The following is a 16,768-nucleotide window of genomic DNA, read 5'->3' as shown; positions in this document are numbered from 1 at the left end:
TGGTTGGGATCACTGAGATAAAAGAAAAGACGGTGATTGCATTATGAACACAAAGAAACAAATATTTAACAAAATTCCACATGATGTTTTTATACATGTATAAATACATTTAGTTCTAAAAGTTGTTTTCAAGCATGTAATTGATTTCTTCCCAAAAGGTATTAGTATTGTTATTTTTTTTGTTATAGTTTTACTGATTATTTATACAGGGTTACAGTAAAATCACTGTTTACCAGGGTAATCCATATTCACATAGGGACAAGACAAGGCACATGAAGGAAGACAGAAAGAAAAAGGAAAAAAAAATACAACAAAAAAAAACCTTCACAAAGGACCCCACTCTCAAACGATTACATAATAGAGACAGTTTTTAGGGCATCTGTCCACAGTGCTCACTACCTAGTTTACATAACCTCAAAATGTACAGTTTTGATCTTTCACAAATATTCACAATTACTTTTAATTAGTTTTCTGTCTTACTACCACTACTACTACTATCGCCACGGGTGTTTTCCTGTCTCTTTATGGTGTAGCTGAACAGAGATTGTTGATGTTGGCTCAACGGTTAGAAAAACTAGTCCTACCTGTCATTCAGCTTTTCTGTTGACTCAGATTAGTTGGTAGTTTCGTCAAAAGCTGAAAGTAATGGGTGGCGCAGAATTGTCTGGGCTTGTGTATTTTGTTCAAGGAATGTGTTTACTCCTACCAGTGGAAGGAGTGCAGTGGTGTTGATATGAGGGTGGACGAGAAAAATCTCAAATCTGTTATTTGTGACCTCCTTTTTTAGCATGTTCTCTATATAGTGTCGCAAATACGATTCATAAGCAGTTTATACACATTTATAAACAGCTAAGGTGAAGACTTGGGGAGGATTTAGTGGTCATAGCTTTTCATCCTAGTACCATGGAGTGAAAGCAAACACAGAAGCAAACTAGACACATGATCTGTTGCTGAGGTTCTCAGGCAGAATCTCCTTTGTAGGGACACAGGCTCTCTTTCACCTTAACTGTTGCGGACACACATCTCTTCTAGTTTAAGCAACCGGGTGGAAAAGTAAAATTTAGTTGACCATCTAACGTGACTTTTGTGGATCTGACAGACTAATGATATAGCACATAAAAAACCAGGACCTTAGAACCATGCAATTTTTTTTTATATTATAATTTTGACAAATAAGGTTAATCGCAAAGATGTTTGGCCACTTAAACAAGGGACTTTTTGAAAAATGTTGAACTTGTAAAGCCCTTCAGATGAGTGGAAACAAGGAAACACAGGGTTATTGAGGCATAATACTGCTCTTACGCAGCTATACTATGTTGCGTATAGTGTCACCCTTGCAGAGAATTACTTTTTAACCTGCTAAATGTGAGTGAGTGTGTCTGTGACTGAGTTAGAAGTCAGGTCCTTGAGGTGTTTCATATATAAAAACATCTTCAAGATTATACCACAAGTCCAGTTGCCTTAAATTAATACAACTAGGCAGTTCAGTGACCTGGATGACTGAAAACCTTTTCAAACAGTTAATAAAGCTTTGTTTGACACATTCTTTTGTTTTCATAGATGTTTTTCTGTTCTCTTATGACATACTGCACTACTACCAGTGATATATGTTGCTAAATAATGTCCACATTTATCTGTCTTGAGCATTTTCCTCTCCTGTTTCTCTCTGCAGACACATTATGAATGAGCTGATTGAGACTGAGAGACTCTATGTTGAAGAGCTCCAAAGCATAATGGAGGTACAGTTGTCACTTTATTTCTTGTAAGCTGTGGTGACCATAGCTGTGTAATATCAAAGATCTCAGGTTTATTGTCCCAGGGGCTGACCCTGTACTGTGGAGATGTGCAACTCATTAAAATAGAAGCTGTGAAAACTATGCTTAAATAGGAAATAAATGAATTATTATTATTATTATTATTATTATTATTATTATTAGTAGTAGTAGTAGTAGTAGTAATAGTAAGCTACTGAAAATGATAAATAACAGCTTACATTTTGTAATGTGACAGAACCACTCAGATGCTTGCGGATAAAAAAGGCAAAAAAGGCTTTACTGTTGGAATCATCAACCAAAATCGTGGTCAGGAAACAGGCATAGGTCAAATCCAGTAAGGGCAGCAAGTAAAGACAGACAAACATAACAACAGGCAAAAGTATCCAAAAAAGGGGTCAGGCAAACAACAGGTGAGTCAAAATACAGAAGATCAGTCAAAACCAGAAAATACAACACAGGAAACAAACACTCAGTAGCTCAAGAAATAAGCAATACCTCGCACTGAACTATTCTAAAAGCCCAGGCTTTATGCTAAGGCTAATGAGAGGTCTACAGGTGTTACAGATTAGTATTCAGGAAGGAGAGATCTGTGATTGGAGCATGCTGGAGGGTCAGGAGTCATGTGATCTCCTAGAGGATTCTGGGAGTTGGAGTCCATGGAAACCTCTGAGCCAGAGGGATGCGTGACACATTTAAAACACGAAAAAATACATAAGTGATTTATAGTCTTTATTTCCTTTAGATTTTAGATTAGAGGTTCGTTTTCAAGCAAAAACAATTTCCATGTCATTTGTTTCACATTTCATTGGTTATATATTATATAATATTATGGTCATACGTATTTATTGCATATATGCTTTACATATCATTAATCGTATCAAGGAAAAAGAACGGAGTTGGAATTTATATCAAACTGCTTATCAATTACAACCACATTCTGGTATTGTTTTGGTTTGTTTGTTTCCTCATTCACTTAGGGGTATGCAGCAGCATTAGATAACTCGGAACTAACTCATTTAATCCCACTGGCGCTGGAAAACAAGAAGGATGTCCTCTTTGGCAACCTTGCTGAAATCTATGACTTTCACAACAAGTAAGGAATCTGTTTTATGGTTTACAAATGTGAAAATTGCAACAGACAGTTGTGTACATCTGACTTTCACATATATTGACAACATAAATTAAGTTTGGTTGGTATATATATGGCTAATAGCTAATTGCTTATAGTATCAAAAATGATATCATAAAATTACTACTCAGAATGGCTAGTATTTGGAAAGCAGTGATCAAATATCAAGGCGGATGCAGAAGTTGCTCTAAATGCATTAGATAACCATTTTATTGATTATTTAATAACATTTTGTGAATCCTCATGTTGTTTACCACAAGCAGTGATGTGAAAATCAGCAAGCAAACATGCTACAATGGACATATCAATAAGATATTTGCATGATTTGTAAGGTTAGACACATCTGAATGTATACAATTTAAGGATATTTTGATCTCAAGGTTTATGCTCACATGCTTGAAGTCTAAAAAAATACAAAAGGTGAACTGTATTTGCTAGTCTGCTCTATCATACCCAGATATGTGTGAGTAAAGGCTTATGTAGCAAGTGAAGTAGATTTTTTTTCATAGACCTTTATTAAGCTTTGTACTACATGAAAAGAATGAGAGATTGAAGATTTTGAATTGCTCAAGCCAGTCATGACAGTGGTGCTCTGGCATATTGTCTGCTTTGTAAGGGTTCGCTCCTCCTATGGCCGTTCTCCTCCAAGTGTGATTTAGCCTGCTTACATTTTGGCTTTTGAGCTGGATCGGATGTTTTTGATCCAGCTCTTAAGCATTTGCTTCTGCATAAAAAATGAGTTTTAAACCCTCTTGATCCACATCAAATGTGCTTGGTAGTAAGGGACGGGTACTACTCTGGCTTAACGTGATGCAGGTCATCTTGCTCAAATGAACTATATGAAATAGGTGACCAATTTCAGTGCACAGAAAGGAAACAAACAGAAAACAAACAGGTCGAGGGTAGTCCAAAAGTTGTTTCCATAATTCATCAGTCACATGCACAAAATGCCGGACATTACACCAACAGTCATTCTAAACAGTAGCCACAGCTTGTTCCTCTTTAAGAAAGCTGAAACGTTAACCTGTCACCACAGTTTTAATGTAAGCTTCCTCTTTACTATTATTTTTGCGCCAATGCCTTTGTCTATGCTCCATTGTCACGTTAGGCCAATAGAAACAGGTTATGGTGGTGTTTCAGAATTCATCAGTAATGTTGATAAAATGGAAAGGAGTTTAATGCAATATCAACTGAAAGTTTGCATCTCAGACATACAATCCTATCAAAGGAAACTGCTGGAGTATGATATCTATATTTATTTAGGCTGCGCAGTACAATGTAATCACCCTCTAATGTAAAACAAGTGTTATTAAATTTCTTTCACATTGCTTCCTTTTTTTCCATTGCCTTTTCGCAGGACATTTCTCAAAGAGCTAGAAAACTGTGTGGAGAAACCTGAGTTAGTGGGAACATGCTTCTTGAAAAGAGTGAGTAGTGACATAGTCCCCGACGAAAGCAAAAGCTCATACTACAGGCCATGCACTGACACTAGAGTCTGGGGTATTGCCTGGAATGGAAATGAAAGGCTGTCTCGATATGCTCCCCCACAGAAAGAAGAGTTGCAGATCTATGAGAAATACTGTCAAAATAAACCTCGGTCTGAAGCTCTTTGGAGGCAGTGTGGGGACAGCATGTTCTTTCAGGTGACATCTGAATTCCTATACTTTGGTTTCAGAGGGTTCATCGCTTCTCCTTTCTTTCATACATTTGGAAAAACCTTTGCTGGCATACTTCTTTAAAGAAAGTTGGAAGATTTGTTCTAAAGGCACAAATGCTCAAAGAGGAAGGTACCTCAAAGGACTTTGCACATGTAACAAACTTTTCCCCAGTGTATGTCTTTTTGATACAGGAGTGCCAAAAACGGTTGGACCATAAGCTCTCTTTAGATGCATACCTGCTAAAGCCTGTGCAGAGAATCACCAAGTACCAGCTAATGTTGAAGGCAAGGCTTTGAATTTTGGGGGAAATCCACATAGTTTTGGGGTGTGTTTTTTTGGATTTTGCATGTCTGAAGTTGATTTGTTGGTGCTTGTTAGGAGATGCTGAAATGCAGCAAGAACTCTGAGGGCACAGCAGAATTAGAGGAAGCTTTGGCCACTGTGCTGGACATCATAAAGTCAGTAAATGATTCAATGCACCAGATCGCCATCACTGGCTTTGAGGTATTTGCAAGCATCATTTATTTCTTTTAAAATGTATACTTTTAAAATGTATTCTTATATTTTGCCACATTTTATTGTTTCTTTATTATTATTATTATCATTATAACAAATGAGTAATGTTGGAAAGCAGACTTCAACATGTTGATGCAGAATGTAAATCACATGTAAATATATTTCATTTCAGAATATCACAGTCATGTTAATAAGTAGGACAGATATTTTATTATGATTTGAATTTGATGAGAAGTTTGAAATTGATGACAAAAAAATCAAATCAAATCAAAATCAAATGAAAAAAATAATTAAATTCATAATTTACTATGTATTTAATTACATAATTATGCATAATTACACTTGAATGGTATAGAGAAACAAAGGTAGTAATGACTTTTAAGGGTTATTGATGATCAAATGTAGTTATGCTTTGTTGCATAGTGACATTTGAATATGATGCGAAAATGAAAGCAATAGTGGCTTTTAAGGCTTCAAGATGAACGTTTTACTCTTGGCACAGGTTGTACATCTTTAGACAGTCCTTCTTTTCAGTGTATGCTCTAAACTCTTTAACACTGATACTATTTCTGCTACACCATTGTCACATGGCTCTCTTTAACCTTGACTAATTACTACTTAGTTCAGCAATGTCAGGTCCTGAAGAAAAATGGCGTAAAAGAATGTTATCTCTCTTCTCTCCATTTTTGTGTGTGTAGGGTAATCTGAATGACTTGGGTAAGCTGCTCATGCAAGGCTCTTTTAATGTGTGGACAGACCATAAGAAAGGCCATAATAAGGTGAAGGACTTGGCACGCTTCAAGCCCATGCAGAGACACCTCTTCCTGTACAACAAAATGATTTTGTTCTGTAAGAAGCGTGAGGAGACCTCAGATGGCCATGAAAAGTCCCCCTCCTACAGTTTCAAACACTCCCTGAAGGTACAGAAACCCTTGGAAGTGGGAAACTTTATGTGCGTTTGCTTTTTCTTTATACTTTTGTGGCTGTGCTGGCCAACTAGTCCTATTTTGATTGACCTAACTGAGCTAAAATCTAAGCTATATATCCAGTCCAAAGATTTTTTTCCCTTTTTTGTCAGTTTCTTACTTTTTATGTCTTTTACTGTATTTAGTCACCATATTTAGTTTGTGAATGACAAACTTGGTGGCTGAAGTAAATGGTCAAGGGGAAAGAAAAGTACTTGGTATTTGAAATATTTGGTCCATTTTAGGAAAAGAGATGGGCTGAGCATCTTTTTGAAACAACCAATTTTTGAAACAAACTTAAGCATCACGTTACGTTTTTAAACCTGGAAGCTGATGAAGCATTGTGTAGCTTTCACCTAAGAATTCATGGTAACTGTCACTGACAACAAGTATTCCTGGTGTTTTTTTTTGTTTTGTTTTTTTGTAGGAAAAACCTTTGATAGGTTTTGTGTGTATAATAATCATTGCATGTCTGGCACCACAAATACCTTTCATACCTCAGGGTAGTTCTCTACATCTTCGCAAACACTGAAGCATATTGGCTTTTAATTTAATATTTTACATTTTAATCATAGTGCTGATTTCAGAACCTATAAATGAACTTGAACACATTTGCTTATTGCTTGAGTTATTTTTGATGCACTCTGTGTCAGATGAGTGCTGTTGGCATCACGGAGAATGTGAAAGGAGACGTCAAAAAGTTTGAAATCTGGTACAATGGAAGAGAGGAGGTCTACATAATTCAGGTAAACACTCAAGTCCCAGTATTCATATTAGTCTCAGATATGATACTCATGTTTATTTTCTCATCCTCATTTCTGCAATTCTTGCAGCTGCTTTTGTGTCCTATAATGCATGCTTTCTCTTTTGAATAAATTCAAAAACATTGGTTTTGTTTACATTTTTTTGTTTTGTTAGAAAACTGCTGTACACAATAACATTTTTCATCATGCTCTTCCTGCTGCGCTAAATATTTTGCCTTTGCTGAACACTGGAGGGCAGTGTTGTCCCACTGTGAAGCAACTGCGGTGGCTCTCTCAGATTGCTGCAGTAGATATATGAGTTTGCTTTCTGTCTCAGGCTTCCTCCATGGATGTGAAGAACATGTGGGTGTCTGAGATCCGGAAAGTGTTGACAACCCAGTTGGAGGCATGCAGAGGTGCGTCTCTCTTGATGGGGTCTATCCTCCCAATGTCTTCCTTCCACATGTTGTAAACCAGCTCTATCACAATTTAGAAATACCTGACACACCTTCCATTTCATACACCCTCATGATTGTAAGAGGAAATCATGCATGACTGTGATTGTCATTACATTTCATCGATTATCTCCGCATTCCTTTCATATCTTTTTATCAGTTAGGTCAATCACGCTCTAGGATTCACCTTTCACCTAAATACAGTGGGCACAATAAACTAGGTCTAGTTCCTAGTTTCAGAGGCTAGTTTGCCTTTGACTGCATTTTGCCCATGTGTTCTGATGAAATTTGCATATGAGCCTAAGCACACAGTGCTTAGGCTCATATGCAAAGTTCATAGGTCTAGTTCCTAGTTTCAGAGGCTAGTTTGCCTTTGACTGCATTTTGCCCATGTGTTCTGATGAAATTTGCATATGAGCCTAAGCACTGTGTGCTTAGGTCTAGTTCCTAGTTTCAGAGGCTAGTTTGCCTTTGACTGCATTTTGCTCATGTGTTCTGATGAAATTTGCATATGAGCCTAAGCACACAGTGCTTAGGCTCATATGCAAAGTTCATAGGTCTAGTTCCTAGTTTCAGAGGCTAGTTTGCCTTTGACTGCATTTTGCCCATGTGTTCTGATGAAATTTGCATATGAGCCTAAGCACACAGTGCTTAGGCTCATATGCAAAGTTCATAGGTCTAGTTCCTAGTTTCAGAGGCTAGTTTGCCTTTGACTGCATTTTGCCCATGTGTTCTGATGAAATTTGCATATGAGCCTAAGCACACAGTGCTTAGGCTCATATGCAAAGTTCATAGGTCTAGTTCCTAGTTTCAGAGGCTAGTTAGCCTTTGACTGCATTTTGCCCATGTGTTCTGATGAAATTTGCATATGAGCCTAAGCACACAGATGCAAAGTTCATAGGAAATGGAAAAAATGCAAAATGTTCATAGGAAATGGAAAAAATGCAAAATGCGTTTCTCTACCTCATACCGCATTTGAGGGAGGATTGTGCAAAACATGGGAAAATTGCTCCAATAATTGATAGGGATATTGGAAATGTGGTTTGTATTTTTTAAGAGTTACTAAGTGTGTGGTGGGCCGTTTTGCCTGGAATTTTTTCTAGCGCCTAAAAATTAACACTAGTGTCTTAAAAGCATGTTCTTGGGGGACTTCGTTTAATAATGGCAGTAGTCAGGGCATCTAGACAAAGGCACAGGCCTCAAAGAATATTTACCAGACAGAATAACACTATCTCAGTTCTCTGGACAAGATGGACATAAGTGAGAAGGAGCAGTGCAAAATATGCCTTGTTGCAACTGCAGTATTCACTTGCAGTGTGTCTTATTGTTTCCCAAATTCTACTTTTGGAACCAAAATGGATTTATACCACTATAGAATGTTCTAGTGGAAACGAATATTATTTTTGCACCGCTATCTCTTCAACACTGGATGTCCATTTTCACTTTTGTCCTGAGCTCAATGATGGCCCCACCACTTCACTACACTTTTTAAACCACGCACCTCACAAACATAGCACGATTAGTTGGTGATAATGTGTATACTTTGCATGACTAGCTACAGCCTTAGTAAATTGAATGTTAATTTCAGATGCACTGCATCATACCATATTGTGGGGGACATTTTGCTTCTCACATACACATATCTGGCTCTGAAGAGTTTTTTCATATGACTAGAATACACAAAATGTTCACATTCACTGATGTCTATAATGTGAATACAAATCTAGACATTTTGCAGTGTATTCTCTTATAGTCTACTGCTTTGGTAAAGTGTTTTTAAACAGTTAAATCCAGAAATGTATACAGTACTCTTTAAACCTGTGGAAATGTATAACCTTTGGGCAACCTGTTTCTCCCTCACAGAGGCAAGCCAGCTCCATCAAAGGATCACAGAGAACATCTACCATGCTCCCATGAGGTATTCTGTGTGCGTGTGTGTGTGCCCACCCACGGCAGTGTTCCATTTCGCTGCTGTCGAATGGCTGTTTACTGCTGAATAGTCAGTCAATGGGCAGAACAGTGTGGCTCCTGCCCCTTAGTTGTGTGCATTGTGCTTTTCTTCAGCAGGAATGTGCGCAAAGTGGCCCTCAGGCAATCAGACTCCTCCAGCCCTGAGATGGGATACAGGCGCAGCGACACTGGCCCCAACATGAGGCAAAAGCGAGGTGAGACCCCCACCGCTGAAGGTCAGCTTGTACCACAGATTCACAGTAACAGCACAAGTTAACTCGGAATATAACAATAAACTGCTCAGCTTGAGTCTTTCGTAAGACAAGATTGCATTCAAATTTTAGCAGCGCAAGAGGGGCACTGAAAATGGTGCTTATGCTTAGTCTTGAGCAGCCTTTTCTCTGGTTATTTCTTGTGTATCTACTTTAAAACATTTAGCCCGTTTTCATACAGTGTTATACATTTTTATGCAAACACATAAATATGCAGCAAACTATTTTTCAAAAAATCTGCAAATGTTAATGAACAGTTACTTTACATTCGATTAATTTGAAAATAGAAAAAATAAAGTAGTAATTGTAGCATCAGTCAGTACTCATTAACACCTTTCTGTTCTTTTTTTAAAGGAACTGTGCATTAACATTTGCAGAAAATGTTATTTTTAAAATAGTTTACTGCAGAGATCGTGTTCATTTTTTTCACTTCAAAAATGCAAAAATATTTAATATGGTCAGAAGTGCCCAAATCATTTGCATACAGTTGTACAATCTGTAATGTTTTCAATGAACTTCTATACAGAGTGAATCAAAAGTAAATCAAAAGGAATCACACAATTATATGTAAGTCACTTAATGTTAGATTGATTTCATCCCTACCATTTTGTAATAGACAATTGATTTTCAAACAGTGGATCATGACTCACTGATGGCTTTGCAGTGTGGACATGAAGTGAGAGAGTCTCTTGAATGCTTGGTTTTTCTAAATTACAGAGGACCATATTGAGAAATTTTGATACTACAATTTACAAACAGTCGGTGGCACAATTTCTACATACATAAGTTCCGAGCACCACTGTTTGTTATGCCAAAAGCATTAGTGTTTAGAGTACAGTGCTAGCTAGCCTACAAAATTAGATGACAGAACAAATTTATTTACTTCCCTGCACCGAATATTTGATGGCCCTCAGGACAAATAGTAGTTCTAAAAATGGGTCCTGGCATGAAAAAGTTTAGGAACTGCTATGATGAGCCAGTGGGTTTATCTGCAGCGTATGTTACCCATTATTCTAATGCACAAATAATAATAATGTGATAAAGTGTCTTACAGATATTTGGATGGTTTCTGATTTTTGTCTGACCCTATATGACCTCCCATTGACCATTATTAACCACTACACTGTACTCTCAGAGATTTTGCAGTCACTTACAATTCAGGTCCCTCCTGAAAAAAACAGGCCAGAATGCCATGAATAGCTGCCTAAGGATAATTAGTGCTCATTCCCCACCATTAGTCCAACTCAGTTATGAGTGTGTGTATGAGTAGTAACAGAGTAGTAACAGACACATGGGGCTCACACTGTAGTGGTGTGACTGGAGAACAGGAACAGAGACAGAGGTGCAGGTGCACACTTGTGAGGTGGTTCGGGGGAAAAGGTTGATCTTTGATGGAGTTCAGTTGGAGCTGCAGCACTGAAGGACCACTGTGGCTAAGTGATTGTGACAGGTATGCCATCCCTCTGAGCATAGAAGGCCTCCTCACCAACCAAACATGGAGTGTCTGGTGCCACAGTGCTATCTGAGCCATGCTAATAAACCAGTAGAAAACAAGCTGTGGGACTGAAGCAGTTGGATTTGTTTGGTTCTCTATGCTGATTGGCATCTGCACTTCGTGCCTCAGAGTGCCAGAACAAGTTCCACTGAAATCTGCTGTCTGTTATTAAACACGAGCTTGAAAAGCGAAAGATTTAACAACAAGCGCGTTTATTTTCAGGCTTCTGTGTCACACTTTGTAGATTGAGATTTCTTTCCAGCGTTCGTGCAGATTCAGAGCTGTGTTGGTGTTGCTGTCTCAGCTACTTGTTATGGGAATTTATTGATATTAATTTGTGCTATTAGCAGCTGACTTGTAACAGAAATATTGTTCTACTAATGAGACTCAAAGATTTATTCTTCAGAATGTTAGAATTATCATGCTGTGCCTTGGTCTGCTTAATTGATGGTTTAGCTGTACATCTTATTTTGCCCCACAGTATCGCAATACAAATCTGATGTGATATTTACATATTTGTGATATGCTAATTATTGAAGTGTGATATATTGCAGTATATAACAACATATTGAATTATCATGCAAAAATATTCATAATTAAATAATAAAATATTTATACTTGTGCCTCCGTCTATCTGCACTATTTCTACCCCCGAAATATTGCAATATTATGCTTTGTCAATTTTTTCTATCACTCCTAGTCCTTGAGTCTGATAGCTCTGATATAGGCCTTTTTTCCAAAGGCATTGCAGTGTGTCCTTTCAGAATGCTTGCAAAGTTTCCAAAAAGAGAGCTAAAACCGATTTAACATCGCTGTGGGATTGACACCCCCGACTGGGGTGTTAGCAGATGTGTTGAGCGTGTTAAGAGAACCTGCAAGCCTGCGATTGTGCTGTTTCATTACAATTATGGCACTGATTATGTATGAAACGATATGGACATCTCGAGTAGTCCTCAAGGGCATGTAACGAAATTAGCTCACAGATCTAACCGTCCTTCACACCCTCTGGAAGACAGCTGACGTGACACTTTTGGAGTATTCTAAGCAGTTGCTACTGGCAGTTGTTTCTGAGATTAGGTAGTGTTTTGATGCTGGAGTTCTGAGAGTGTTTGGTCAGGGCATTCAGCATGGTCAATAGATTTAAAGAGCACTCCAGCTATGGTACTTCACTCTAAGTAAGTATTAAACCATAAGCCAACTTTCTATTGTTCTTTGGTACTATTAAAGTATAACCTTAGGAAGCATGATTTCTTAGTAGGGCTGAGCAAAATGATAAGGAGGTTATTATTTTTGTCGTAAATTACATCATAATACACTTTTCTGAGTAGGGAAAAATGGGGGAAAATGTCTCCATTAAGAACAGTGCCCGTTTACTGTAAATCTAAACAATATCTGTGCATAAGCAATTTATATCTATGATTCCACTTCATTTTAACCAGCTATGACAAAAGACCAATGAAAATAAAATCAAAACACTTTCAAAATACACATTTTAATTATATAATGATATTTTGTAAATTAATTTAGTGGTATTATTATTATTATTATTATTATTATTATTATTATCATTATTATTAGAAAGAGTAACGACAATTTAACGTTTAATTGGTAAGTGCAAATAACTAGTATTACACATAACAAAACAGAACTCTGCTGAGATGCAAAACAATTCATCTCCAGTAAGATGGCTAAATATGCTGCCTAATTCTTCATGTAATGCTAGAGATGAACAGCTTTGTGTCTTTAAAATGTAAATACATTTCTGGGAAAATATGCTAAAGGGGACATTTTGTCTTATGTCTGCAGCACCTCCTTACTCAAAAATTCTAAATTTACATGTTCACTGTAAGAGAAAAAATGTTGTTTTTTTCCTCTCAAAAACTACTCTTTTTGTAAACCCCTCAGTTCCCCAATCAGCCCCCCAAAAAACTTTTTTGTATACATGCATATATCACTGTTATCCATACATACATAAATTCAATACAGCAAAAGTTTTAAAAATGCCTAAAAATATTCCATATCTTAATGTTTTCAGTTTATTAGAGCATTCAACATTATAAAAGTACTCCATTTGAGACTGTGGAATGGCACAGTGGGGTTCTACCTGACCCATTCAGGCTGGTTTCTAGCAATGTAGAAACAAAAACTAAGCTCTGGCCTGAACTTACGGTTTTTCTTGATTTTAGAATTCTTGGTTTTTCAGGATATCAGTAACAGTGCTAGCTGATAGGAAGAGCAATTATACATTCCCAGTGTGCCTTTACTATAAAGCAAAAGTGTCTGTCTGACATGTAGGACTTCATGCATCATGCAAATGTTGAAATGACCTGCTTGACCCTGGTCTGCAGCAGTCTTGTTCACAACTCATACTATTAAGGCCTGTTTTCACCAGGGTGGTTCCATGCTTTGGCTCTCTGTCTCCTGTCTCTTCTTCTAACTGCTCACTTACCGGTGTGCTTTTCCCTCTGCCTTCCTTAGCTGATGCTGCTGCCAAGCTTAGTTCAGACCAATCCTCGGCTCTGGCTAGAAAGCGTTTCACCTTACAAGGCCTTTCCAATCGCAGGTCTCTGCCTTCAGGTAAAGCTCTGATGTCCTTGCCATGCTCATCATGTGCTCACCTACATTCAGTCTGTCCTTCAGAGTGCAGTCCTGAATCAAAGCGATTGCCCTTGTCTGTATTATGATAAATCATTGCCATCACCATTTGTGTCATTCATCTTGCTACGCGCTGATGTTTCTTTTCCCAGTATGAATGGCAACTAAATAGACTGCAGGAACCCAAGGTGCTCTCTGCCAGAACGGGAGAACTTTTATAAGACACTTAGACTCACAAAGGAATTCAAATTTTGTGCAAAATAGGCCAACCTCTGCATCTAGACAAAAGAAAACATGAAAGGTAAAATTTCCTGCACTCAAGCAAATGTCATAGTATAGTGTTTCAATGTGCCTCTGTCACACTCTTGACATTTAAAGGTGTATGAATATTTTTCAGCAGATGTTTTCTTTTTTTCATTCAGTGTTCACTTTTATTTTTTATTGGTTAGAGGGATGAATTGAGATCTTGAGTAATAGTTCTAAAAAGCTTTCTTTTTCTTATATCCTGCAACCTTTCAGAATGTTTCACTGGCTATAAAACAATCAAAATATTATAATAGCACTACTGATCTGCCTACGGCAACAGGCATTTCACTGGAATATGATGTTGCTTGACTGAAGCTCCTCCATCACCTCTACTTGGTAGTGTAACTGTGCACCTCATCTTGGAGTGTCCATGTCTGTGATTAGGGTAATCAGTGCTTGTGTGAGTTGTCCACATGAACGTGAAACTGCACTGATATTGCATGTATTGGCCTCCTGAGATGACTCCTGCTCAGAAACGTCAGGTGCCAATAAATTTCATCTTGTTATCATATCCGCCATTAATTTTTTTTTCCATGCAGGGAATGTGTGGCGGCAGCTCGCCTAAGTGTCCACAGTCTGTCATTATCACCCTCCTTTCCCTTTCTCTGCTCCATTCATCATGCATTTGTCAGTCCTCGAATCAAGCGCTCTGCCTGCTGCAGCTAGCTAAATCAAATGACTCAGGGAAAAATGAATAAAGTTGATGTTGCCTGTTGCAAGTGAAAAACCAACATCTGCCCATAGAGCCTAGCCCTGTAGAAGGCAGAAATCAATGTTCAGACATAAAGCATGAGTCCTTGTAATTTGTGCTCACCCCTTCCAGTCCTGCAGTTCAAAAGCTATTCTGTCTATTCCTGTGCTTTCTCTCTCTCTCTTATCTTCTTTCCACCTCCCTCTCCTAATATTTGCCTAATTACTAACCCTTCCCTTGCCTTTCACTCCAGAACCAGCACCTAAGGAGGCGGAAGTCACACGCCGCTTCTCTTTAGCCTCCTCCCTCAGTGCCTCCTCCACTACACGCACAAAAGGTACCTGATTGCCTGTAGTTACATCTGCCTTCACTCACTCGCCACCAACACACTTTTCAATGAGCTACACTGAACAGGTACAAATGAGCTGGTTAGACAGCCTTCCACTGAGGGCAAGGCAGCCATGGTAATGACTCAGGAAGGTAGAAAGAGAAGACGTTACTCAACATGCCTTCACACATTACAGCTCTTATGAAACTAATCAAATGCGTGAAATCAAATTTTATACCTTGCATGAAAGAAACCACCTTCCTCCCCCAGAAAAGGTGAGAAAATGGAATATTTAAAGGGAATCTCATCAGTAATAAACATTGACTCCTGATAAGCTGACATTTGAAAGGTTGAATGACATTCAGTGCCGCGTTCCTGGTGAACTTGTTGGAATGTAGATGAGAATATCAGTTTGCACCGAAGTTTTGTATTCTTCTATGAACTTTATGTCTGCTGTAACTCCATTATATTTTCAGAAAGATCTGTGCTTGTAGACCACTGCAAATGCGTTTGTCAAGACTTTCCTCATTATTTGAATACAAAAATGTTTTAATGTTAACAGTCCCCAGTTCATACAATCTGTATATGGAAACAACACTGCAAAAAGAGCCCATTTAAAACTGCTTTAAAATTTATTTTAACTGCTTTTGTTATTTTTCAAAAATAACTTTACATTTGTAGCCTATAGCAGTTTAGACTGCCCATTCACACTGAAGTTATAAAGAGTGTTTCAGCTCAGGCTGTTTTTTGAACAAGGCTCAACACAGATCAGCCAATCAAAACAGAGGTCATTCACATAAATTAGTCTAAAGGCACAATTACAAAACATCCTGTTTAATTCTTAGGGATCAATAAATGTTAGAAAATGGTTGTGTAAAAATGAATTATGATTGTTAATGGACTTAGGATATGGCCAGCTTAAATAAACAGTTTGAATTTTCATCACTTCACTCAGGTCCTCTTTCTACCAGTCTTAAAAGCAAGAGACACCAAATAAAGAGTGACCCTACACCATTTGGCTATGAAGGTATTACTTACACTAGCAAGAATGGTGCATGCTGAATGTCATGTCTGTATTTTAAGTTTCTAAATTATGTCATTTTGGGTCTGAAATTGTGGTGACTTGGTTTGATGTGCTGCTGTCTCAATATGCATGTTTCTGTGGGTGTTAGTGACGGACTGCCATTGCTGTTGTGACCTATTATGACAGTCATCTATGATTTCTGATATGTTTGTGTAATCCTGTTTGAATGTGCTCATGGGCTGTGGGTATTTATGTTTTTCAGTTTGGAAGGCTGTATTGGTGCTGGAGTTTGCTTTAGTATTATTATGTGGTGTTGTGGTTTCTGATAGTGGTGGCTACCAATATCCTGTTTGTTAAATAATTCTCTCAGATTCTTTGCGAGGTGCTCTTCGTGCTGACAGCAAAAATAAAGGTACAGCAAGTACCAAGCCCAGTGTGCCTAGGTCCTCCTCTCAACCAGGTAATTGACAGAAAAAGAGAAAGTGGTGTGCCAGATTTTTTATGTTTGCTCTTTTTTGTGGTAGAATCTCAGTTCTGCTCTTTTTCAGACTGCAAAACTGTCTAACTTAAAGACCTGCATAGTATAGATCTGCATAATAGGGGTGGGGAATATGATGATTATATCATTGTTACTGGGGTAAATTGTGTCAAAAGGTACTTTTCTGAGTATATTGTGGGTACTGTCAGTACTTCTAGAACACAGGACAATTGCATGTATCATAAAAAGACAAACAGTTAGTGCTAGACCTTTAGATTGAACCATACATCAAAACATCTCTATGATAATTACATTTTTACGTTTCTTGGCCATTCTAGATTAAACACAGATTTTTTTAAAATCTGTTGTACAGTGACTCCTTCAGTAA

At 37.8% G+C, this 16,768-nt stretch overlaps 1 protein-coding gene across 7 annotated transcripts in view; it reads left to right on the top strand.

The window, feature by feature from the left end:
* The window catches only part of mcf2l2 (MCF.2 cell line derived transforming sequence-like 2), a 75,843-nt gene that overhangs the window by 52,061 nt on the left and 7,014 nt on the right, over positions 1-16,768 (top strand). For 2 of the 7 annotated variants that reach the window (XM_036586732.1, XM_036586740.1), the window contains exons 16-30: positions 1,673-1,739; positions 2,753-2,868; positions 4,262-4,331; positions 4,455-4,547; positions 4,754-4,846; positions 4,941-5,066; positions 5,777-5,998; positions 6,697-6,789; positions 7,124-7,202; positions 9,105-9,159; positions 9,309-9,406; positions 13,437-13,535; positions 14,804-14,887; positions 15,834-15,905; positions 16,273-16,362. In XM_036586732.1, the coding sequence (XP_036442625.1) occupies positions 1,673-1,739; positions 2,753-2,868; positions 4,262-4,331; positions 4,455-4,547; positions 4,754-4,846; positions 4,941-5,066; positions 5,777-5,998; positions 6,697-6,789; positions 7,124-7,202; positions 9,105-9,159; positions 9,309-9,406; positions 13,437-13,535; positions 14,804-14,887; positions 15,834-15,905; positions 16,273-16,362 (1,457 nt within the window). Of the gene's footprint in view, positions 1-1,672; positions 1,740-2,752; positions 2,869-4,261; positions 4,332-4,454; positions 4,548-4,753; positions 4,847-4,940; positions 5,067-5,776; positions 5,999-6,696; positions 6,790-7,123; positions 7,203-9,104; positions 9,160-9,305; positions 9,407-13,436; positions 13,536-14,803; positions 14,888-15,833; positions 15,906-16,272; positions 16,363-16,768 lie in introns of all 7 variants that reach the window. The other 5 variants (XM_036586736.1, XM_036586733.1, XM_036586737.1 and 2 more) reach the window with 5 other exon arrangements.

The sequence above is a fragment of the Colossoma macropomum genome, unplaced genomic scaffold, assembly GCF_904425465.1.
Source record: "Colossoma macropomum unplaced genomic scaffold, Colossoma_macropomum, whole genome shotgun sequence".
NCBI lineage: Eukaryota > Metazoa > Chordata > Actinopteri > Characiformes > Serrasalmidae > Colossoma > Colossoma macropomum.
The sequence above is the reverse complement of the archived record's forward strand: the minus strand, read 5'-3'. Positions and strand labels throughout refer to the sequence as shown.